Below are 25,856 nucleotides of genomic sequence, written 5' to 3' on the forward strand. Positions count from 1 at the left end.
CTCAAAATTGGTATGATCCAGAAATATTTTGACAAAATAAAGGTGAATAAAGCACCTGGACCAGATGGCATACACCCACGGATCCTTAAAGAATTAGGCTTCTGTCTTTTCAAAGCCATTGTTTCTAATATTTAGGGCAGCCTTTTTCAACCTTTTCAATGCAGAGGAACCCTTGACATAACTTTCCGGTCTCAGGGAACCCCCGCTAAAAATGACTATATCTACAATTCATGATACATTAGTGTGATAGTCAGAGGTAAGAATGCTCCTTATACTTGTGGTCATTGGGAAGAATTACCCCCTTACAGGTTGCTAAAAAGATTAATGGTGTCAGTGGGAACTTACCTGAGAGGCAAAAATTGCTGATTGCTCAATGAACCCATAGCAAGCTCTGGAGGAACCCTAGTTGAGAAACCCTGATTTAAGGACTCGTTAATGACTGGCATATTATCACTGGATTGGCGCAAGTCCAATGTGGTGCCTATATTTAAAAAGGGATCAAAGTCTTTACCAAATAATTATAGATCTGTTAGTTTAACTTCTATAGTTGGGAAGATACTGGAGAGTTTAATAAAAGACCACATAGCTGCGTTCTTGCTGGAAAAAAATATTTTTAAGCAACAGACAGCATGGATTCATGAAAGACAGAAGTTGTCAAACAAATCTGATTTTTTTACGGGAAGGTGAGAAAAACCTTGGACAGAGGGGTGGCGGTGGATGTGGTATACTTGGATTTTTCAAACGTGTTTGACAGTTCCCCACACATGGCTAATGTGTAAGGTAAAGTCTACAGGCTTGGAAAAATCTGTATGTAAATGGATGAAAACTGGCTAAAAGATCGTATTCAGAGAGTAGTGGTTAATGATTCATACTATGAATGGTCTAGGGATGTTAGTGGTGTACCCCAAGGTTCAGTGTTGGGACCCTTACCTTTTAATATATTTATAAACAATATAGGGACTGGGATTATAAGTACCATTTCAGTCTTTGCAGATGACACCAAGCTGTGCAATGGAATAACGTCCTTACAGGATGTCTCCAGTTTACAAGCCGACCTCAATGCACTAATTTGGCAACTATGTGGCTAAGAATATGCATGCATCATACATACTAGGGGGGGTACAACTGGGGGAATCAATGGTGGAGAAGGATCTGGGAGTTCTGGTAGATCACAAGCTTAATAATGGCATAATGGCATGCAATGCCAAGCTGCAGTTTCTAAAGCGACAAAATCCTCTCTTGTATTAAAGAGGTATAGACTCCAGAGAGAGAGATATCATTCTACCCCAGTAAAAATCATTAGTAATACCTCATCTGGAATATGCAGTTCAGTTTTGGGCACCAATTCACAAAAAGAACATTGGGGAACTGGAGGAAGTACAGAGAAGGGAAACCAAACTAATAGGAGGCATGGAGGAGATCAGCTATGAGGAAAGATTAGAGGAACTGAATTTATTCTCTTTTGAGAAGAGGAGATTAAGGGGGGATAAGATCAACATGTATAAATACATCAGCTGTCCATATAGTGAACTCGGTGTAGAGTTATTCTCCTTAAGGTCATCACAGAGGACAAGGAGGCACTCGTTACATCTGGAGGAAAAGAGATTTAATCTCCAAATACAGAAAGGTTTCTTCACAGTAAGAGCTGTGAAAACGTGGAATAGACTCCCTCAAGAGTTGGTTCTGGCCAGCTCAGTAGATTGCTTCAAAAAAAGCCTGGAATATTTCCTAGATACACAAAATATAAAAGGATACTAATATTTATAAGTAAAGTTGATCCAGGGAATATCCGATTGCCTCTCATGGGATAAGGAAGGAATTTTTTCCCCTGCAGGAGCAAATTGGCTCTTGCAAGACACTATAAGAGGCTAAGACAAATTTCAAAGAATTATTAAAGGCCATGATAGGCTGTTAGAAACTATTAAAAGCCCTAACAAGTGGTGAGAGACTATTAGAGAGCATGACAAGTACAAATAAACTTTAGATACCATGAGAAGTTGTGAAAAGCTATTAGAGGTCATGGTAAATTGCAAGAGATTATTCAAGACCGTGACAAGTTGTGAGAGGCTGTTAGGGGCCACGAAAAGTTGCAAGAGATTATTAATGACCATGACAAATTGTGAGAGGCTTTTGAAGGCCATGACATGTTGCCAGAGACTGTGACAAGAAGCTAATAGAGGGCATGAAAAGTTGCAAAAGGTTGCAAAAGTTGCAAAAGGTTATAGGCCAGAACATATTGCCAGAGATTAGGGGTCACTCACATGTAAATAGAGACTGTGGCCATGACAAGTTATGAGAGACTATTAATGGCCTTAAGAAGTTATGGGAGACTATTAGTGGTCATGTCAAGTTATGAGAGATGATTATTGGCCATGACAAGTTATAAGAGATGATTAGAGGCCATGACAAGTTATAAGAGATGATTAGAGGCCATGACAGATTATGAGAAACTATTAGTGGCCATGACAAGCTATGAGAGAATATTGGTGGCCATGTCAAATCATAAGAGATGATTAGAACCCATGACAAGTTATGAGAGATGATTATTGATCATGACAATTTATGAGAGATGATTAGTGTCCTTGACAATTTATGAAAGATGATTAGTGTCCTTGACAAGTTATGAGAAACTAACAATGGCCATGACAAGTTTTGAAAGACTATTAGTGGCTATGACAAGCTATGAGGGAATATTGGTGTCCATGTCAAATTATGAGATGATTAGAACCCATGACAATTTATGAGCGATGATTAGAACCCATGACAAGTTATGAGAGATGGTTAGTGCCCATGCTAAGTTATGAGAGACTAATAATGGTCCTGATAAGTTATAAGAGACTATTAGAGGCCATGACATGTGGCAGCAGAGATGCAACTAAAATTTGTATTCATGATTATTTGTGTGTTATTCTTTTTTGTTTAACTGCATTACTTGGGATTTATAGTTGCACAACTGTACAGAAAGGCGGTTTAACTGTAGTATTGTTTTTTATTTGTAGCATTTACCATTTTTTTACTTTTCCATGATGAAAATAAATATGAACAAATCTAATGTAACCAGGGGAAAAATCTGCAGATTAGAAGACCTATAAGTAGTTTACAACAACAAAGAATAGCAACCAATGGTGTAATTAGGATTCCTATTTGTTTTGTTTTGCTTGTTCAGCTCTGTGAGTTTGCTGAACTTGTTCTTGTTTTATGTACAGTATACTGTATGATGTCTGTGGAAAAAACACATCAGTATCGGTATCAGTTTTACACAATAAACATCTAACCAGCCTATCAGAGTATCCTCCTATGCTTTGTCAGATCATGACAGTTTTGCACCCAAAAAACTATGAAGACTTTTTAAAATGATGTTATTGACGTGTTAATATACTGTACAGGACTCATTTTGATTATTCAGTCAATTGTTGATTTGCTGCAAATAATCCTTAGTCTAAATACCATAAACCATCTCTGAACAAGTCTCTATAAACAGAATATAAAAAGTTGAGGATGCAGCGAAATTAAATAGAAAACAAAATCCTATCTTACACAGGGATGTGAATGATATGACAAGTCTTTGGATTATGTAACCCTTTGTTTCTTTTTGATCTTTAGTGGGGACAAATTAAAATCCATTAAGGAAAATTAATTGAAAACCTCCCATGTTTAACAATATTTAGCAGCAAGCTGGACCGGCCAGCCGTAAAATGAATAAAAACACTGACCGGTAGAATGGAATTTTGTTATTATTTACCCAGCGGAATTGTAAACATGATTCTACAATCACAGTAAATCATTCTCCAGGGCTTTACTAGGCTTTTGAACACATCTTTAACATACGCCTTAAATACATCAGCCCTGCCCAGCGTTATAATGGTATGCCTACATGCTGTTTATACCATTCTGCACCAACTGCTAGGAACCCTTGAAAAAGGGGTCAGTTACCCCGAAACACATTGTCATTGCCCCAGCAACCCAAAGGGAAGCAGTTGCACCTTGTGTCCAGAGGTGCGCTCAGGAGACTGACTGCTGCTTGAAAGGAATGGCAGAGGTGGACTTTTCATTCATCCATCCTTCCTCCACTTCTAGAGTGCTTTTCTTTGCAGGAAACCATAGTACAGCTTCTATGAATAGAGGTGGGGGGTGGAAAGTGCAGGCACAGTTGCCACTTTTGATGAGAGCCTGTGACAGGACCAGCAGCTTGTATTAACCCCAACAGCATCAGAAGATCACAACTTCAGGGGGCAGAAGAATGAAGAAGTTACTGAACACAGCAGCCACCAGCACAGGGGACTCTTTTCATTCAATGTAAGTACTGTTCCTGGTGTTAATAAAATAAAAATTAAACAAAATAAACTTAAAATGTATCTTTCCCCTAAAGGGCATGTTGGTGCTGACCTACCTCCACCCCTCCCTCTCTTTAACCGCATGCCGCCCAGCCACTGTACATATACGGCGGCAGGGCGGCACTCGCAGGCAAAACCACGTTTTAAGACGTGTGTTTTGTAAACAAATAGGGGGCACGCGCGTGGCGCGCCGCCGCCCTATTTGTCCCGCGGATCACCGCCGCAGATGTCAGTCGCCAGGTCACAGCTGCTCCATAGCTGCTATGTTCCGGCGATTGGCGGCAAACAGTGACAGACAGCACAGCTGCAGTAGCTGTGCTGTCTGTCACTTCCCTGTCAGCTCGAGGATGAGCTGATCGAGAAAGAAGAGTTTCTCTTTCTCGATCAGCCTTGTCCCGCCCAGTACACCCCCCCGCCCCCTAGTAAAACACTCCCCTCACTCCTATAACCCTTCCCTGCAAAATAAAGTTAACCCCTTCCTCCCCAGTGCCATTAGTACAGTGTCAGTTTTTTTTTTTTTGCACTGATCACTGTATTAGTGTTTTTGGGGATTTCAGTGACCCCAAGTCAGTACCCCCCAATGTCAGAATGTCCGCTGCAGTCTCGCCATAAGTCGCTGGTTGCTGCCATAAGTTCCTGATCGCCGCCATAATTCGCTGATTGCCGCCATTATTAGTATAAAAAAAAACTAAAAATCCCAGTATCTTTCCCGCCATTTGTAAACACTATAACTTTCACGTAAACCAATTAATTTACACGTATTGGGTTTTTTTTTAAGCAAAGACATGTCACAGAATGCATTTTGGCAGAAATTTATGACTAAATTTGATTTTTGCATTTTTTTTTTACTGGACATGTTTTATAGCAAAAAGTCCAAAATATTGTTTTTTTTTCCTCAAATTGTCAGCCTTTTTTTTTATAGCGCAAAAAATAAAAACCGCACAGGCGATCAAATACCACCAAAAGAAAGCCCAATTTGTGGGGGAAAAAAAGGATGTAAATTTAATTTATGTACCGTATTGCATGACCGCGCAAATGTCCATTAAACTAGCGCAGCGCAGTATAGCAGAAAAATGGCATAAATTGCAGTATTTATACCATAGTTTGTAGACGCTATAACTTCCACACAAAGCAATCAATATACACTTATTGGGATTTTTTTTTTACCAAAAACATGGAGCAGAATACATTTTGGCCTAAATATATAACCAACTTTGAGTTTACTATATATTTTTTATAGCTGAAAGTAAAAAATATTGTTTTTCTTCAAAATTTTTGGCCTTTTTATGTTTATAGCGTGAAAAATAAAAAGCGCACAGGTGATCAAATACCACCGAAAGAAAGCTCTATTTGTGTGAAAAAAAGGACGTAAATTTCGTTTGGGTGCAGCATTGCATGACCGTGCAATTATCAGTTGAATTAGTGCAGCGCCGAGTAGCAAAAAGAGGCCTGATCATTAAGGGGGGTAAATCCTCTGGAGCTCAAGTGGTTACAAATACAATGTTTTTTTAAAACCGCTTTATTAGTGCTGCAAAGCAGCAATTTGCAATTGTCACTTAAGTGAGAATTGCTCTCCACTCTCTGCATGTGAGCAGATGTGCCGCAGGGCTTAGGTACCAAGAGAGCTTCCCCTGCAAATGCAAAGACTTTAACCAGGGAAGTCTGAAAACGTTACTGTCTTTTTGCATGCGATAAACCAGCTGTACATGCACAAGTGTGCCGATGGGCTCTGCCAACACTCAAGGGTCAGACAGAGCCTGTGGGGTACATCTGAACATACACCATTATGGTGGCACTGGAGAAGAGGGCAGAGCCACCATACTAGGTGGACTGAAGTCCTGAATTAAACTTTAGGCATTCTGTCTTAGTTCCTGAAGCTAAGAATGTGAATCTACAGATTTTATGTCTGTGCCTTCCCAACTTTAAATCAGAGCTAACGAATACTCGCCTCCATTCCAGTGATGTGACCATTGTGTATCCTAGAAACAAAACCAGTTCTTGATGCTCAGATGGGTTTTTATGGATATTGTATGAGAACAAGTGAAAGAATTTGAATACAGAAGGAGCACAACAGGAAAGTATCTAAGAATGATGGCTGCCATACTACTGATTAAGAAATGATGGCTGCCAAGTGATGTGGCAGCTGATCCTGCACTTGTAAGCAGGTTGTAACACAGCTGTAGTTAGCGACGGCTGGCCCAGCCTGGGGAGTAAAGGATAAGCCATCCATTCTTAGTTCCTGGGCTTTTGGGTTTTAGCTGGCCCACCTGTGCTATAAAAAGGGGGAAGGCTGAGGTCAGAGAGTTCATTTTCCTGCTTTTGATTCCACTTGGAGAGGGACTGCTGTGATTTGCAGTCCTCTGAAGACACTGTGGGCACATTAACAATGGACTATACCTGCATGGACTTTCACCTCACAGGGGTAGGTCTGGGCAGCCAAACAGATGTAGTTAGTGTTAGGGTTTGGACATTGTTTTCATTGAACTGTTACATTAAAGTTTCATCAGTAAAGTTACATTACCTGTTCTGAGCCTGGTGTGAAGTTAATCAAAGGGGTGTATGTTAGTTTTGGTGTATCTAGAAGAACCTGGGTCTATAAAGCACACATGGGGTATGAAGTCACACCACATGGAGTACATTACAGCAAGGGGTTTCTCAGCAAGTCAAGGAAGAGTGAGGCAATTGTTAAGAGTAAACAAATAGAAGGTCAAGACATTAAAGCAGAGCTCCACCCAAAAGGGAACGTTCCGCTTTAATGCTTTGTCCCCCGCTCCCCATTAACGATTGGGGGTCTCCAAACTTTCTAAACAAATGGCCATTTTACTGTCTTTCAGACTTTAGGGGGGCCGGACTATGGCCATTGGGAGTAGAATTTGTCCTGTGTCATTGGGAGTAAATAATGCATCTTTGGCATTAGGGGAGGAATAACACCCTATTCTTGGTGTAAGTTGAAGAAATAGTGCCCAGTTGTTGGTGTCAGTGGGAAGAATAATGCCCCCTGGTTTGCTTCAGTGAGGGATAGTGACTGTTGTTGATGTCAGTAGCAGGAATTATGCCCCCTTGTTGGTGTCAGTGGGAGGAATAGTGTCTTGTATCAGTAGGAGAAAAAGTGCCCCAAGGGCTGGATAAGGGCAAGCAAAGGGCCGCATCTGGCCCCCCCGCTGTAGTTTGGAGACCACTGGCCTAAGGTGATCGGAAACGGAAGTTGTCCTCCCCCCTCCCTCCCTGTAGTCTTCTGGGACACGTATTAGGTTCCAGAAAACTACGGGACCATTCACAAAGCGCAGCACTACTCACGCATGCGCAGTGGGCACCCGGCTGTAAAGCTGCAAGCTGTCACAGCCGCAGCTACAGTTTTTGTAGCTGCTGACTTTTATTTTTTTTTTTATTCAACTGAAACTGTGCTTTAAACATTTGGTCCTAGCTGTGGTACCTGGTAAGGTGGCAGGTTCTCCAGTAGCAAGGGGATCACTTGCTTCCTTCTTAAGTAGTCTGTCTGCCATAGCAACCCGGGAACAGACCAGTGTCTTGGAGATCCATGACTTGGCCACAAGGTACAGGAGGTGAAGGAGTTAACAGTGAGCATGCATGAGGTCTTCACTATGTGCTTGGCAGGACCCCATTGTGTTACTGGGAGTGAGGTAACAGAGGCAAGCTAGACTGGTGGAATGGGCTCAGCTTGTCCCTCCTAATGCTACAACTATGGAAGACGCAGTGTGTAGTGACATGGGACATCATCTTCTTAGAGGAATTCGGAGTTTTCCTGCATGCGGTGTAAGCTCATATCTAGGTCCAGGAACTGCCTCAATGTTAGAATTGTCACATGACAATATGTACCAGCCTATCTGCTTCTGCTTTGTCACACAGTAACAGTTTGCACACAGAAAATGATGGCAACTTTTTTTAATTAATTTTTTTTATTATAATTTTTTTATGTACATAAAATTGAACATCACTACCTTAACAATACAGTCAATTGTTGATTTGCTGCAAATAATCCTTGGTCTATATACAAGCTCTCAAGAAGTCCCTATAAACATCAGACAATGTAAAAAGTTTGGGATTTTAACAAACAAATGCAGCATAACAGAAACAAAACCTATTTTACACAGTGATGGGAATGATATGACAAGTCTTTGGATTATTTAACCCTTTCTCCTCTTCTGATCTTTAGTGGTGACAAGTAAAAATCCTTTAAAAGAAAATGAATTAAAAACTTCCCGCATTTAATAATATTTAGTAGCAGCAACCAGCTGGACCGGCCAGCCGTAAAACGAATGAAAAACATTGACCAAACAGCCGCAGGGGATTCCTCACATCTCTTTAAACCTATAAACAGATAATGATGATAAGATTTTCAATTCATAAAAAAATTAATTGGTTTGATTTTTTTTAATCTCATGCAAAGCTTTAAATTGATCCAAAAATTTACGAAATAAAAAATAAATCACTGCATGAAAATCAATGGCTACCCACCACCAGGTTGTAAGCACAGAAATCACAGAATTTTTATTACTGGTCATTGATTGGAAAAAATTGTGAAATGTTTATGCATGCATTAAGATATTGATTCATAACTGAGAAGAAACTGTGTTTAAAGCCAAATTTACATTTTTAGTTTAAATCAGCTAAATGCATTCAATGTGCATCAAAACAAAAAAGGCGTAAAAAGTTTTATAGTTGCTTTTCTTTAGAAGCCACAACTTGAGTAGAAAAGCCGGTCTCTTGCCAGCATGCTGTAAAGAAGAACCCTTGCTCTTTGGGTGGAAGCAATGATCCCTGAACTGGTCCCACACATCCCTGATGAATCAGTGCTCCCAGTAAACAGGAAGAATACGCTTTACTGATTGGAGAATTGCTTCCAAATTCCACACAGGGAGCAAGAGTTTATCTCTAGCATGTTGGCAGAGAACAGACTTTTCTACTCACACTGTGGCTGCTTTAGAAAGAAAACAAATTGTTAGGCTTTGCGGACCATTTGGTTTAATGCTCCTGGAATCCATTTAGTAGATTTTAACCAAACAGTTCTGTTTAGCTTCTGAAATAAATTGTAGCCAGCATTGAAATATAAAATTTTGGCCCCAGGCACTTCAAATGATAAAGTGACAATGCTGTCATCATGGTCACCTGACCTGACCCATTGAGAACAACTAGATGTACCAACACAGACCTCCCCTCCCCTCCAAAAAAAAAAGAAAAAAAAAGTCAGCTTGAACAGTTGTGTGCTCTGACAAAAGGGCCGTGATAATAATCATAATAATAATTAAAAAAAAAAAAAAAAAAGCAAACAATATAATATGAACTTTGATAAGTAGGGCGGGATCCTGAATAAATGATTGGAATGTTTCATACACAAGTTTTTAATTTTTTTTCTTTTTTACGAAACATGCAGCTGTGTGTGGTCGTCCCTAGTGTACAACATTCTTTACATAAATTATGTAACCCAATTATCAAAATAAAAAAAACAATTAACATCTGAAAAACCCACCCTTGATGGCCTCGGAATCATTAGTGTCTAATCAAGAGCGACATTCAAAGATTATTATAGGAGAGATGAGTCTTAACAGATGCAATACTTGTTATGTTTTGTTAAATCGGTTAGTTGTTAAACTGGATTAGATCAGTGAAAATATATTCATGCCCCTATTTTAACCATGTCCAAGACAACAAGAATTACTTCTAGGTGGAAGAACTGGAGGAAATTTTTACAGAAACAAGGTAATTTGTTTTTAGCTGTCCTAGGAAAGTGAACAGCAATTTATATATTTGGTGACTGAGGTTGGTAGACATTGCCACTTGTCCAGCGACACCCAGCCCATTAGAGCAGAAACTGCATGTATTCAGATTCTTTAGTGCAACTCTGCTGCCCCCTACTGATAGAATAAAAGAATACAGTACATTCACTGTACATTCTGTGATACAATCTACAGTATACAGGAGGTAATATTACAAGAACATTGCTATAATAGGGGCATCATTTGTTCTTTTTCAAAGTGTGGTTAAATCACAGCTAGTTTTGTTATATGTTTAAGGTGGTTAATGGGGTTATTACTTGTGGTTTTTCATAAAAGTATGGTGATTATTACTTTAAACACATTTATTGGCTTTGCATTTTAATATATAGAACTGCAGTATGTAGTAAGGGTGGCACCTCCATGTAAAAGTTTTGCATCTGAGTTCAGACTCGGCAGAAAATTGCAGCAATATTGCGGATTGCAGCACCAAGGGCCCCGGACATAGCTCATACTTACGATGTACATTTAACTACTCATATGATCCAGGAATATTGTGCTTTAATGTCAAACTATCACTATAAAAACACAGGAAGAACTTGTTTGATATTTTCTGATTATGACCAATAAAAGGATAATTCAGATCTAAAGCTAAACTCTAGGAAAATACACTGATTGTGTGTGTATATGTATGTATGTATGTATATATGTATGTATATATATATATATATATGTCAGTTTCACTAAATGAATTGTAATTTTGCCCATCTAGTTTAGACCTACCCAGCACAACCCTGTATGGCAGGGCAGGAGACTTAAGCCCAAGGGCGGACTGACCATTCGAGCACTCGGGCACTGCCCGAGGGCCCGGGGTCAGTAGGGGGCCCCATGAGATGCCCCTGGTACCTTTCATTGGCTGTTTCATAGGCTTTTTTGGGTGTGGACAAGGACACAGGGGCCCCATGATCCCCTATTGCCCGGGGGCCCCATGGTGAGTTGTCAGTCCGCCCCTGCTTAAGCCTCATTCATACTATGTGCAGAGACATGAGATTTTCTGCACCTGTTTCTGCAAGGGCACAACAGAGCAGGGCACCTGTTCACACCACAACACAGGTATCGCACAGATAGTTTTCTGCGTGGAAGTAAACTGACGTGACATCAACATTGTGGTGTGAACAGGGCGCATAGAGAACAATTTGTGCCCTTGCAGAGAATTTATGTTACATATCTCTGCCCAGAAAAAAATCTGGTGTGACCAGAACACATAAAAAACTTTTTTTTTTTCTTTGTGTCCTTGCAGAACTATGTAATAAGTATGTGTCTCTCTGCACATGGTGTGAGCACTATGCAAGTCAAATCTGCGTGTGTTTTCCATCAGTTTGAATAGTATGAAGGAGGCCTTACAGTGCTGTCCCTCTCCAGCTTGTGTGATTGGACAGGGAGAAGAATGGCAGCAGACTGATTAACCCGTCACTCTGCTCGCTCCTCCTATGAGCATGTTTCTTGTACTGCAGTACACCTGATTGGCTCCTTGTGCTGCTTCTCTCTCCCCCTCTCTGAGTTCTACTGTACAGGAACTGCTAGAGGCTGACACCAATTCAAATTGAGGTACTAACATGTCTTGCATTGAAAAGTCCCATTTAATTACATGATACTGAATGCATAGCTGCATACAGTATGTCTGCCTGAAGTTCATTTTCCAGAACACAAAATGTTTTTAAAATCAGTAGGACTTATGACCAGTCTTAACATCTCAATATAACACCTAAAACTATTAGCAAAGTTACACACACACAAAAATGCACATATGTGTGTACAGGCAATCCCTGAGTTACAAACATCTGACTTACATAAGACTCATGCTTAAAGTGTTACTAAACCCCAGACCCTGCATTCACTATATCTGGTCTCCCCGGACCCTGCATTCACTATATCTGGTCTCCCCGGACCCTGCATTCACTATGTCTGGTCTCCCAGGACCCTGCATTCACTATATCTGGTCTCCCCGGACCCTGCATTCACTATATCTGGTCTCCCCGGACCCCGCATTCACTATATCTAGTCTACCCGGACCCTGCATTCACTATATCTGGTCTCCCCAGACCCTGCATTCACTATATCTGGTCTCCCCGGACCCTGCATTCACTATATCTGGTCTCCTCGGACCCTGCATTCACTATATCTGGTCTCCCCGGACCCTGCATTCACTATATCTGGTCTCCCCGGACCCTGCATTCACTATATCTGGTCTCCCCGGACCCTGCATTCACTATATCTGGTCTCCCCGGACCCTGCATTCATTATATCCGGTCTCTCTGGACCCTGCACTCACTATATCTGGTCTCCCCAGACCATGTATTCACTATATCTGGTCCCCCCCGGACCCTGCATTCACTATAACTGGTCTCCCCGGACCCTGCATTCACTATATCTGGTCTCCCACAGTACACACAACATGGAAATGCAATTATTTTAGTAAATATAAACTGCTAAATACCTTGTCTCATCAGCAGTTAGAGCAGTCTTGTGACTTCTATAAGTGTTCAGCAGAGCACTGGTTAAAGCTTGTAGGAGGAGCTTTCTTTCTGCTCTAGGAGGATGCAGGACCCCTGACCTTTGTCTGGACAATGCTGATTGGCCCTGTGCTCATCACATGCACTCTCCCAAGAAAAAAAAAAACAAAAACCTCTCTAGCAATACACATCAAACTGAACATGCGCAGAGCGACTCCACACACTATGTCTTATCAGGAGATAAGAGGGGGCCAGTGAAAGAAGGGGAGGATCAGAGAAGTCAGGATCAAACAGCATTTTTACAAAATGCAGAGGATTAACCCCTTAGATTCCACAGTGAGTATAACAAGCATGCATTACTGCATATACAGACTGATTTTATGGTTGTGGGTTTAGTAACCCTTTAAGAGTGGAGGCAGCATGACCATCAGGAAACCATCAGGCAGCTATCTTGCTACTCATCGCATGCTGCCACCTACTGTCTGATGGACCTGTCAGCAATCCCACATCACTTCATGGCCAGTTAACCCTTCCCTATGCTGTCCAAAACGTGCAAATTACTTTTTTGGCTGCAGTTACACTTAAAAATGTACCTGTTCCAACTTACATACAAATTCAACTTAAGAACTAACCTATAGAATCTATCTTGTTTGTAACCCGGAAACTGCCTGTATATAGAATTTATTTTTACACACACTACTGTAAATTACACAAGATATATAGCCAGTCCCAATTTCTACATCCTACATAAGTAGACAAATACAATATGTTTCTAAGCACTGAATATGGTGCTTTAAGATTGTATAGAGGACATGTAATGCGCCATACGGATAAAAGACTCCACTGATAAAATACCTGATACCTAATATCGCAATACCGTCACAAAGCCAATGACATTAAAGGGTCATCCCTCCTAAAATACACAGCTCAGTCTCTGGTTGATGTTGGAGCATTAAACTATCTAACAATGTATTAAATACTATACAGCCAAAAGTTATAGACACCTCACTGTCACACCTACATGAGCTTGTTGGGACAAACTATTTCAAAACTATGGGCATTATATTTAGAGTTCCCACCCGCCCTTTGTGGCTATAGAAGCATCCTCTTCAAAGAAGACTTTCAACAAGACTTTGTGGTATGTCTGGGGGAATTTGTGCCCATTTGTGAGGTTAGTTACTGACGTTGGATGAGAAGACCTGGCTCACATTCCAATTCATCCCAAAGGTGTTCAGTAGGGTTGAGGGTCAGGGCTCTGTGCAGGTCACGCAATTTCCTCCAAAATCAACTCATCAAACCATGTACGGAGCTGGCGTTGTACACAGTCATGGTGAAACAGTAAAGGGCCTTCCCCAAATTGTTACCACAAGGTTAGAAGAGCACCATTGTATCAAATGTCCTTGATGCATTATTAATAAAACCCTTCACTGGAAACACCTCAACTCCATCATTTGGAGGGGGGGTCCACATATTTTGTGAATTTCTCTGGGACCCTCGTCGTGAGCTATCAGAGTTCTGGGGTCCGCATACCAGCTGTAGACATTATGAAGGGCACTCACTCTTCCTGATGGATATTACATTTCTTTTATACTATGGAGAATGCTACAAAAACAGAGTTAGAACGCCATAGTAATTGGGAATGGAGCCAGATGGGACTAAATGCTACTGGAGACATCAGATGCCAGCTGATCCCACCCAACTCAACCTATGATTGGACTAACATCTAGGAAAGTGGACCTTTAAGCCACTACTAGGTTTGTTGTGTTGTATATATTTTAAGGTAAAGGACTACACATAAACAATTTTTCTAATCTAATTTTACCCATATGGAAGAAAAATATATTTGAAATGCTACAATTTTGACCATATTCAATATATATATATATATATCTATATAAACACACACATACATATATACACATATATACATACACTGCATGTTGAAATGCAATTCTGACATATAAATACACACACACACACACTGCATGCTGAAATGCGTTTTTATTAAATATATGAAAAATAATTTTAAAAATACATTGCAAATATACAGTATGTCTTTAAAAATACAAATCTACATTTTTGTAATACACTTACAAACATATGCAAAAATATATGTTAAAATTACTTTTTTATATGTTGAAAAAAAAATCTGAAGAATATATTTTAAAAAATATCTTTTTAAAAATATTTTTTTTTAAATATATTCTTCAGATTTTTTTTTCTTTTTAAAAAAGTCATTTTAACATATATTGTTACATATATTTGTAAATGCATTCCAAAAATGTAGATTTGTATTTTTAAAGACATACAGTATATTTGCAATGTATTTTTAAAAATCTTTTTCATATAATTTGTAATAAAAACGCATTTCAACATGCAGTGTGTGTGTATATATTTATATATATGTGTGTGTGTGTGTATGTATGCAATGTATGTATATATGTGTGTGTATATGTATATATGTGTGTGTATATATATATATATATATGTATATATGTGTGTATATATATATATATATATATATATGTATATATGTGTGTGTATATGTATATATGTGTGTGTATATATGTATATATGTGTGTGTATATGTATATATGTGTGTGTATATGTATATATGTGCATGTATATATATATATATATGTGTGTGTGTGTATATCTATCTATCTATCTATACACTATATACACACACACACTGCATATTGAAATGCGTTTTTATTACAAAATATATGAAAAATATTTATTTATATATATCTGTATATCTATCTATCTATCTATCTATCTATATATATATTGAATATGGCCAAAATTGTAGCATTTCAAATATATGGCAATATATTTGGAAATAATATTTTTAAAATATATTTTTCTTTAATGTGGCTTGATATGTTGAAGCAGAGTTTTCTTCCCATTATCCTGGGATGGTTCTCCTGTGCTTGCTCTATAGCATTCCGCTCTATACACAGCAGCTTTTTGTTAAATCTCAGGTCGATGGATATAAACATTGCTACTGGAAGACAGAAAGACATGGCTGGAAAACAAAATGAAGCTAAGAAATAAAAATAAAAGATGTTGTCTTACCCCCTGTTCTTGCTGAAACATCGACAGAGCTGTTTAATTTCTTTGTACACCAGACGTGCCAGAAACTTGAAGGATACAAGAAGTCAGCTTTTATTAACATTTATTAACACCACTCGCTGTAATGTAATAATGACAAAACTGATTGACATTTCAGGGCAGCACAGGCAGAGTTGTCAGCTCACTACAGGAAGTTAGAAATAGATTGGATTTCTGGCAGATCCACAGGTAATCCTCTGTACTTGCATCATTTGTAAAATGACAAACCATGGGGAAATGTGCCCCTATTGTAGAGAAGCACTGAAGATATACGTAGTTGTTTTCTTTTGCCCAGCCATATGCTTCAATTACAAATTTTGTAGTATGTTTACATTAGGTCTTCTTTGCTGTTTGGTCTGAGGGCAGGGAATGGGTCTTATGTGCATATAATGAATTGGTAGATATCATAATATGCTGATAGACTTCAAATCCCTAAAACAATCAATCAATCAATCAATCAATCATTATACCCGTTTCTGATGCTGGTTTGGAATCTCCAGCATCATGCAGGATTGCAAGATATTATTTCCAAAATCCTACCCTTTGTCTTATAGGCTCAACAAACCAGGTCTTACTAACACATATACCACAAAGAAGCCACCAACCACTTAAAGAATAAGTTCCCGTTTGAGAACATGTTACATGTTCCATCGTAGCAGCCACTGCCCAATCCCGGCCGTGGTAGAAGATCCTCGTACTAACTGTCACTTTTTGAAAACAGCTTGGCCGCGCAGGCTCCACCCACATGGACATGTCATTCATTCACAGAGTTCTGTGAATGAATAAACTAAAAGTCCTGACAGCCTTTTGTGGCTGTCGGCTTGCAGTTTTCAATGAACTACCATGGCGCCGTGGAGTGCTGTGGTAGTTCATTGAGTCTTCCTGTCAGACTGTATCTGCTTGCCCGCACAGAATGTACAGGCACACAGATACACTGACAGTTTGCAGGAGTCCTGCATGGCATCAGTGATCTGCTGATCGCTGGTGCAATGTTTTCCAGGCTCAAAACAAAAAAAAAAAGTAAAGTAAATGCACATTTTCTAACCTGCAAAAAATGGCCATTATTTTTTTTTTCAAAGTGAGCTTATCCTTTAACATATAAATTTTTATTGTACACAAGCCACACAATAATATTTACATTTTACCGTTTTTTTAATAAACCATATACCGTGGTTTTTATTATATGGCTTGTGTACAATTAAAAGGATATGTTAAGTGGGAGAGGGAGAGGGGTTCTTTGTGGTATATATTGGGTATGACCTGGTTTATTGATTCTATAAGATGGGGGTAGAATGTTGGGAATAACATACAATGAACTGCTGATCCCATCTACATTGACAGTTATACCAGAAGTCAAGTTAAGAGACAAATCTCACCAAACAAGCCAAGAGGTCGGCAGCAATCAGCATGTAGAAGACATAGTTCCAGCTTTTGGTGGAAAGGAGAGAGGCAAACAGGGGTCCCAGAGCAGCACCTAAGCAACACACAATTAAAAGCCATATCAAACTCATATACTAAACAGGGAAACAATTAAGGTTCCAATGTCTTCAATATAGAGACAATTCCATCCATAGTGTCAGGGTGGTGGCTGGATAATCCATGATCCTTTATCTACATTCAAGACTTGCAGCTCCATAACTACTCTTGGCCACCTCAAGTTTACAGAAAGTTGTCCAAGGTGAATTCCAATTTTTTCTGTATGAAGTCTCAAAATACCCCTAAATGTAAAAGGGAGGGAGGGCACATTTGAGCCCCAATGTATGATATCTACATGAGCTCCTGAGCTTCAGTCCCATTCTCACTGCTCCAGACTCAACATCCCCAGCCCCCATTCTAACCTTACAATTAACACGCCCTCTGTGTTACCTCCTGTACCTAAATCTCTAACACTTGAAACCCTCATTCGCAACCACACCACCAGTTCTTTAACCTCCCCAATTCTTAACACATCCTACCTTTCATAGAATGTTCCTTCTCCTCCAGTAGAAGCTATTTAGCTTCATTCTTGATCAAGGTTATGGTGAGGGACAGGGCATATGAGGGGCAGGTCAGATCAATACAACTGAGAAGGCCCTATGGGTCCCCTAGGAGAAGAAGCCTGGTGGAAGCCACAACTTTTATTACCTCCTTTCCCAACTATGTAAATAGTCTTGCATTGTACAAATCTCCCTTTTTTATTTCAGTTAATCCTGTACATGTTACAAAAGAAGCTTTATTCTTCCTATAAAAGGTGAATGTGACCACCCCACTAACCTATAGATCCAGAACCATCAATGATAGCGGTGACTGTGGACAGGGCCTTAGCATTTCCATGTAGAGACTCGTGTGTGCCCTGCAAAATAAAAATGTGCATAAAGCCTTTAAAGCAGAATTCCACTTTGGATTGTTTACATTTACTTTTGTTACAGAGGGAGTCCTGACCTCTTTTTCTGTGCATTTCAGCTCCATGTTTAGTATCTTTGCAGAACTTTGTGTGCTCTCCTCTAGCAATAGTTCTGCAGGGTCTTCTGGCTGCATGATATTGAGGCTCAGAACTTTTTGTTGCGGTCAGCTGTCCTTCTAATACCCCCTGTAGTTCTCAGTAGTACTACAGGGGTGACATGCAGGGGCTACAGCCAGCAGTCTTTACCAGCACAGTGGTTATGCCCACAGCAGCATTAACCACGCAGACTTCAAGGACATGTAGTCATTGTGTCACAGCTGCTTCCTGCCCACTGCTATGCCACAGAAAGGTACATAATGGGACTGCGGTTGTCCCATGACTGTTACACATTACATTCCTAAGAAAAAATTCTCTTGCTAGAAATCTAAGTTTAAATAAAGAATGTACATTATCTAGGGCAGTTGTCGCCAAACTGTGGCCCTTTGCATGCCTTTATCTGGCCCTTGGATCACCAGTCCCCCTACCGACACCATCAATGGGGCTTATTCTTCCCACTGATACCATTAAAGCCAATGATGAGGCACTGATGCTGGGACACTTTCTACTCCAACTACTGTACATAGTAATAAAGCAAAATAAATGTCATCCAGGTAGGTCTGGGGTCACCAACCTGTAGCCCAGGGGCTGGATGTGGCATTTTGCTTGCTTTTATCTGGCCCTTGGGGCACCATTCACTCTACTAACACTATCAATGGGGCACTATTCTTCCCTTTGATACCAAAAATGGGGCACTATTCCTACCATTAAATCCAATGATGAGGCACTGATGCCGGGACATTTTTTACTCCCACTACATAGTAATATAGCACAATAAATGTCATCCAGGTAGGTCTGGGGTCACCAACCTGCAGCCCAGGGACTGAATGTGGCTCTTTGCTTGCTTGTATCTGGCCCTTGGGGCACCAATGACCCTACCGACACCATCAATGGGGCATTATTCTTCCCACTGATACCAAAAATGGGGCACTATCCCTACCATTAAATCCAATGATGACGCACTGATGCCGGGACATTTTTTACTCCCACTACATAGTAATACAGCAAAATAAATGTCATCCAGGTAGGTCTGGGGTCACCAACCTGCAGCCCAGGGGCTGGATGTGGCTCTTTGCTTGCTTTTATCTGGCCTTTGGGGCACCATTCACCCTACTGACACTATCAATGGGGCACTATTCTTCCCTTTGATACCAAAAATGGGGCACTATTCCTCCCATTAAAACCAATGATGAGGTGCTGATGCCGGGGCATTTTCTACTCCCACTGGCCACAGTCTGGCCCCTCAAAGCCTGATGGACAATAAACTGGCCCTTTGCTTAGAAAGTTTGAAGACCCCTGGTCTAGGGGAAGGGAAGGGACTGCTGAAAATAATTACTTAACACCTGGAGTTCTTCTTTAGTCATATTATGGACAAGCAAAACTGCTCTACATTTATTGTTATCTTTAGCATCGCATTTCATAAACTCTAAAACACAACATATTATTTCCATTACAAGGTTTACATGAAGCAAAACAGTACAAAACGTATTAAAATAAGAATTAAGTAACACATTCAGATTTAAAAAAATAAATCATATTGCTGTCATTTCAGAGCTTGCTGAGATACACCAGTCAGGTCCAGTATATAAAAACACTGTTTGGGTATTTATTCAAGCTCTGAAAATGTATTTGATTAACTCATGCAGTTGCGGAAGTGTGTGTTTTTTTTTTTTTGCACACAACAAGTGAAAGTTGAAATGACGCTTGTAGTGGGTTAGGCTGCTCAGTAAAATGATGGATGGAAGCAAGGAGGGTAACATTAAATTAAAGGCAGAGGGATCCTGGGGGCTGCCATTGGTGCGGTGATCAGGATTCCATCCAGCAGATAGGAGCCGGGGCTGTGTCTTCAGGCTTCTGGTTGAAGTTAACCTTTAAATCAGCTCCCTATTGACATCTAGCAATACAGTGCTGCTGATCATTTTTTGGTTTCGCTTTTTGTTGAATGAACTTCCCTCCTGTGTACAATTTTGCTGCAATTGGCACTAGGAACCAAAAAATGCTAGAAAAGGACAACACATACAGTTCTTTTGGCGGACATATCCAACACCAGGACCAATAGGAGGTGTTTCTGTTACAAGGGTGGAGCACTTGGGCCTTACCACTATTCTGTTATTCATAAAACACAAACTCATGAGGCTTGGGACAACTGTAACAATGTCCCCATTATAAAGCCTCTTCACACAACTGGTTAGTGGATCAGCAGGATGTCTTACCAGATCAGCAGATACAGCGGTTGTGATGAGAGAGTACGGCCCATTCACCAACACCCCACAGATAATCAACATGGCTGCAGAGAGGAGATATGACCAATGATACAATGTAACAAGGAACAGAGAGGAGATATGACCAATGATACAATGTAACAAGGAACACAGAGGAGATATGACCAATGATACAATGTAACAAGGAACAGAGAGGAGATATGACCAATGATACAATGTAACAAGGAACAGAGAGGAGGTATAATCAATGATACAATGCAACAAGGAAGAGAGAGGGGGAAAGAACAATGATACAATGTAACAAGAAACAGAGGGAAGATATAACCAATGATACAATGTAACAAGGAACAAAGAGGTGATATGACTATTGATACAATGTAACAAGGAACAGGGAGAAGATATGACTATTGATACAATGTAACAAGGAACAGAACAAGATATAACCAATGATACAATGTAACAAGGAACAGAGAGAAGATACAACCAATGATACAATGTAACAAGGAACAGGGAGAAGATATAACCAATGATACAATATAACATGGAACAGGGAGAAGATATAACCAATGATACAATGTAACAAGGAACTAGGAGAAGATATGACTATTGATACAATGTAACAAGGAACAGGGAGAAGATATAACCAATGATATAATGTAACAAGGAACAGGGAGAAGATATCACCAATGATACCATGTAACAAGGAACAGAACAAGATATAACCAATGATACAATGTAACAAGGAATAGAATGAAGATATCACCAATGATACAATGGAACATGGAACAGGGAGAAGATATAACCAATGATACAATATAACATGGAACAGGGAGAAGATATAACCAATGATACAATGTAACAAGGAACTAGGAGAAGATATGACTATTGATACAATGTAACAAGGAACAGGGAGAAGATATAACCAATGATATAATGTAACAAGGAACAGGGAGAAGATATGACTATTGATACAATGTAACAAGGAACAGAGAGGGGAAAAGACCAATGATACAATGTAACGAGGAACAGAGAGAAGATATGACTATTGATACAATGTAACAAGGAACAGAGAGGGGAAAAGACCAATGATACAATGTAACGAGGAACAGAGAGAAGATATGACTATTGATACAATGTAACAAGGAACAGAACGAAGATATAACCAATGAAGCCATGTAAAAAGGAACAGAACGAAGCTATCACCAATGATACCATGTAACAAGGAACAGAACAAGATATAACCAATGATAAAATGTAACATGGAACAGGGAGAAGATATAACCAATGATACAATGTAACAAGGAACAGAGAGAAGATATAACCAATGATACAATGTAACAAGAAATAGAGAAGATATATGACCAATGATACAATGTAACAAGGAACAGAACGAAGATATAACCAATAATACAATGTAACAAGGAACAGAGAGAAGATACGACAAAATGATACAAAGTAACAAGAAACAGAGAAGATACAACCAATGATACAAAGTAATAAGGAACAGAGAAGAGGACATTGTAGGACTGACACAAAGGAGACAGTGACTCACCGATTGTGGTGGAAATGTCAGTCTGGCCATACTGGTTATAAATGAACAACTGGAAGAGCAGAAGAGGAGAGAGGGATTACCAGACATTATGCTGAACATGATAAATCCAAGATTTATTCAAAACTCAATTATCTTTGTAAACTTATATTGCTTGAGGTGATTGTAGCCGTATTAGTGCACTTGTGAATGAAACAATTGAGTGCTGTCCGTGATACATTTTTATTTGCACTAACGTACACTTTACAGGACAAGCTTTCGGGGTATATCCCCTTCTTCAAGGTCCAAGCAGTACTCCTTGGATCTTGAAGAAGGGGAAATACCCCAAAAGCTTGTCCTGAAAATTGTGTTAGTGCAAATTAAAAAAAATGTATCACGGACAGTACCCAATTGTAAACTTAGATTATTTTGATAGAAAAACCGCTTTAAGATTTCTGGTTCTCAAGTTAAAAAAAAAAAAAATTAAAAATTGTATTTATATATATATATAATTTTTTTTTTTAAATTGATAACCAGAAATCTTAAAGCGGTTTTTCTATCAAAATAATCAATCTAAGTTTACAATAGGCTATTGTCCGTGATACATTTTTTTTTAATTGCGCTAACATACAATTTTCAGGACAATATATATATATATATATATGTCCTCAAAGATGACCATGCATGTTGCAATCGGATTGTATAATCCCTATTTAATCTCCTTTATTTCTCTCAAAAATATATGTTAGGGATCAATCTAAATCATCTACTCAGTTGCTCAGGCCTTTGAATTTTGTTGGTGGATCTAACGAAGATTGTTCAATCTAATAGAAATGTTCATTGTTATTGCAATCTGACTGTATAATCACGTTTGGTCTGTTAAATATACAGTTGAAAGTGTTTTATTATATCTACTCAATGTGTGCAAAACATGACCTTATGCCAGGTATCCATGTACACCTTGGGCTGTGTTGCACTCCAGTTACATTTTAACAGTTATCTCTGAGGACTACAGAACCCCCCCCCCCCCCCCCAATGAGATGAGGTGAGAGGGAGGGTTTCTGTGGTCTTGCTCTAAGGATTCATTGCTGCTTCTCCATACATTTTATACAGTGAGTGAACAATGTCACCCTAGGACAGGTTGTGTGTTACTGGCAGGATTATCATGTAAACATAAAGAAGGGAAAATGCATGGAATTGAAGTTCTTGAGTTTACTAACACTTGCAACAAGTTTCATTTCTTTTTGACCTCCAGCTTTCCATTCAGTCTTGTACAGTTGTACCGGCTCCTCTCCTGCACTGAAATTGCTTACTCTGATTTCACTGAACACTGTGAGCTTCTCCCAATGTACATTAGAAGCTGCATCAAGTATAATACAGCCTGCCTCATTTTCTGGTTGGAGGATATCCAGCATCATCTAGCCCTTTTCTCCCCAGCCTCACATTCCCAGGCCCACCCATTTCATTGAATTTCAGTTCCTTCAATCATTAAGGCTCTGCATTATACATGGACATTATCTAAAGTGGCCTGCATGCAAATACAGCCTGTCTGGGAACATCCACTACTTTAGACTGATATCCACCCATCAAGGTATTTTAATATTTGCACAACTCCCAAGAATTAACCCACTAATTGCATCAGGGCTGAGAACACTTGAGAGGAGTACTGAGACATAGTGCAGTTATATTTTCAGGACGCTATGTACAGCACCCTGCCAGCTCCTTCCACCCACTGTCATCTGCCCGAATTCCATGGAAAAGCTCAGAGACCCAATGACGATATCATTGGGTCGAGAATATGGTAGGTAACAATTACATCAGCATGTTGATGAAGAAGGAAGACAAGCAGATTAAACTTCAACTTTATATGATTATTGGGCAGATATTGCACACTTTAACAATATTTTCAGTGTGAACACAGAAAACTCTCTTATTATGTAATGATTGAACAAACTGAACACTGTACCACAATCACAATTCAATAAATACAGAAGGGAAAAAAAGAAGAAATTATATAGATAATAGAGGATGTCATCTATGTGGAGGAGTGAGCGGGGACTCGGCCCCACAAATTACTGTGATCAATGAACTCACCATCGGGGCGGTAAATATCAGCATGACAGCGCAGGTGATGGCTCGTCCCCCAGTGTAATCAGATATTGCTCCAGCAACAATCCCACCTAGAATACAATTTATACATTGATTAAAACATGACAATAATCTGGTGGTCTGTTATTTCAATAGTCAAGTACACTAAACAAAACTGATATGATATATGAGCAATGAAAAATTGTCAGCCATTCCTCAGCAACCTCAAAAATGTATTGGACTCCATGGATATTGCAATACTTTCCTGGAGACTTTGATGGACCATCTAATACCCATCCGGACACAAGGATGCGGTACTTAGCATGGTGGTGCCTGTCTTTTTCCAGATTCACTCCCCCAAAAACCTCTTTCCTACCCCATCACTAACCCCTCTATCCTCCACCAGCTTCCTCTTACTAACCTCTGTCTCCCTCTTTTCTTCATCTACTTCTTCTAGTTAGGAATGTTTCTGGTTCTGGGCAAGAAGGGTTTCCTGGTGCAGGACTCCTTCCCCAATTGGCCCAAATCCTCTACCAAAGTACGGCCATGCAGATGCCCCCATACTTTGCTAGGTAGTATCAAGGGTGGACTGACAACTCATGGGGCCCCCGGGCAATAGGGGATCATGGGGCCCCTGTGTCCTTGCCCACACTCAAACAACACCCAAAAAAGCCTATGAAAGGTACCAGGGGCATCTCATGGGGCCCACTACTGACCCCGGGCAGTGCCCGAGTTCCCAAATGGTCAGTCCGCCCCTGGGTAGTATACAGTATGAACAACTAGGTACCCACCTGATCCACAACTGCTTGATAAGTATTCAATCGCATAAATTGATGGTGAACCCCTGACTAACCTTCGTATGGAGTTTCCATGTTCTCTCTGTGCCTGCATGGGGTTCATTTCCTCTGGTTTCTTTACTTTTCTCCCACTCTCCAAAGACATACTGGTAAGTTAATTGGCATATCTCTAAATTGGTCCTAGTATGTGTACAGTATGTATGAATGTAAGTTAGGGACCTTAGATTGTACACCCCTTGAGGGTTAGGGACTGATGTGAATGTACAATATATATGTAAAGAGCTGCATAAATTGACGGCGCTATATAAGTACCTGAAATAAATAAATATGTCACCCACTCATCAACAGATTGTTTCTGACAGAGTCCCTTTAATAAACATATGGGCGATTCAACGCCCTAACCCTACAGAAGTGGAATGGGCTGCACTATATAGTCACCTGTTAGCACACACAGAGCCTAAAAATTAACTCCTATTATTTATTTTGTCTACCCTCATTTTTCTCTTCCCTTTTCTAAAGAACAATCCATAGACTCCATTCATAGTTTGAGATTTCTTATCAAAAAAACCCATATGGGTTGACCTCAAACTCAAGCATACTTTTGAGGGGTCTTTATATTTCAGTCATTGTTCTTTGTATCTCAGTTTTGTGTTTGTACCATTACATGAATGTTTTTGTTATTCCCTGAATACATTATGATAAATTAAGCTCACTTTGAAAACTACAACCTGGGCTGAGATTCGATATACCAAAAAAAACAACAACTTAATGTAGTTCAGTAGCGCAAAATATCATATAGTAAATAAAAACGATAAAACAAAATATCAAAATGTGATGTTTGATGTGAAAGTCATAAATAAAGTCCCACAAAAATCTTCAAATTCTCCAAACGATTTCACCGCATGTAAAAAATAAATGTTCCTCCTTTCGGGTGTACACTCACGAAATGAATTTGCCCCCCACTTTCATGGTTGGCCAAATCGCTTAAAGAAAACAATCACCATCTCCCATACACCAAGTTGTCACTCTCTTCAGGATGCACAGGTATC

At 39.6% G+C, this 25,856-nt stretch overlaps 1 protein-coding gene across 2 annotated transcripts in view; it reads right to left on the reverse strand.

The window, feature by feature from the left end:
• Positions 1-8,232: 8,232 nt before the first annotated feature.
• The window catches only part of SLC37A2 (solute carrier family 37 member 2), a 76,649-nt gene continuing 59,025 nt past the window's right edge, over positions 8,233-25,856 (reverse strand). The window contains exons 12-19 of one of the 2 annotated variants that reach the window (XM_089652123.1): positions 24,017-24,102; positions 21,947-21,995; positions 20,386-20,459; positions 17,947-18,025; positions 17,070-17,167; positions 15,658-15,722; positions 10,586-10,644; positions 8,233-8,663 (exon numbers count right to left, since the gene is read on the reverse strand). In XM_089652123.1, the coding sequence (XP_089508249.1) occupies positions 10,599-10,644; positions 15,658-15,722; positions 17,070-17,167; positions 17,947-18,025; positions 20,386-20,459; positions 21,947-21,995; positions 24,017-24,102 (497 nt within the window). In that variant the 3' untranslated portion in view covers positions 8,233-8,663; positions 10,586-10,598. The remainder of the gene's footprint in view (positions 8,664-10,585; positions 10,645-15,657; positions 15,723-17,069; positions 17,168-17,946; positions 18,026-20,385; positions 20,460-21,946; positions 21,996-24,016; positions 24,103-25,856) is intronic. The other variant, XM_089652124.1, reaches the window with a different exon arrangement.

Source organism: Staurois parvus, unplaced genomic scaffold (genome assembly GCF_062004578.1).
Source record: "Staurois parvus isolate SC_StPar_1 unplaced genomic scaffold, SC_StPar_1.0 ptg000671l, whole genome shotgun sequence".
Taxonomy (NCBI): Eukaryota; Metazoa; Chordata; class Amphibia; order Anura; family Ranidae; genus Staurois; species Staurois parvus.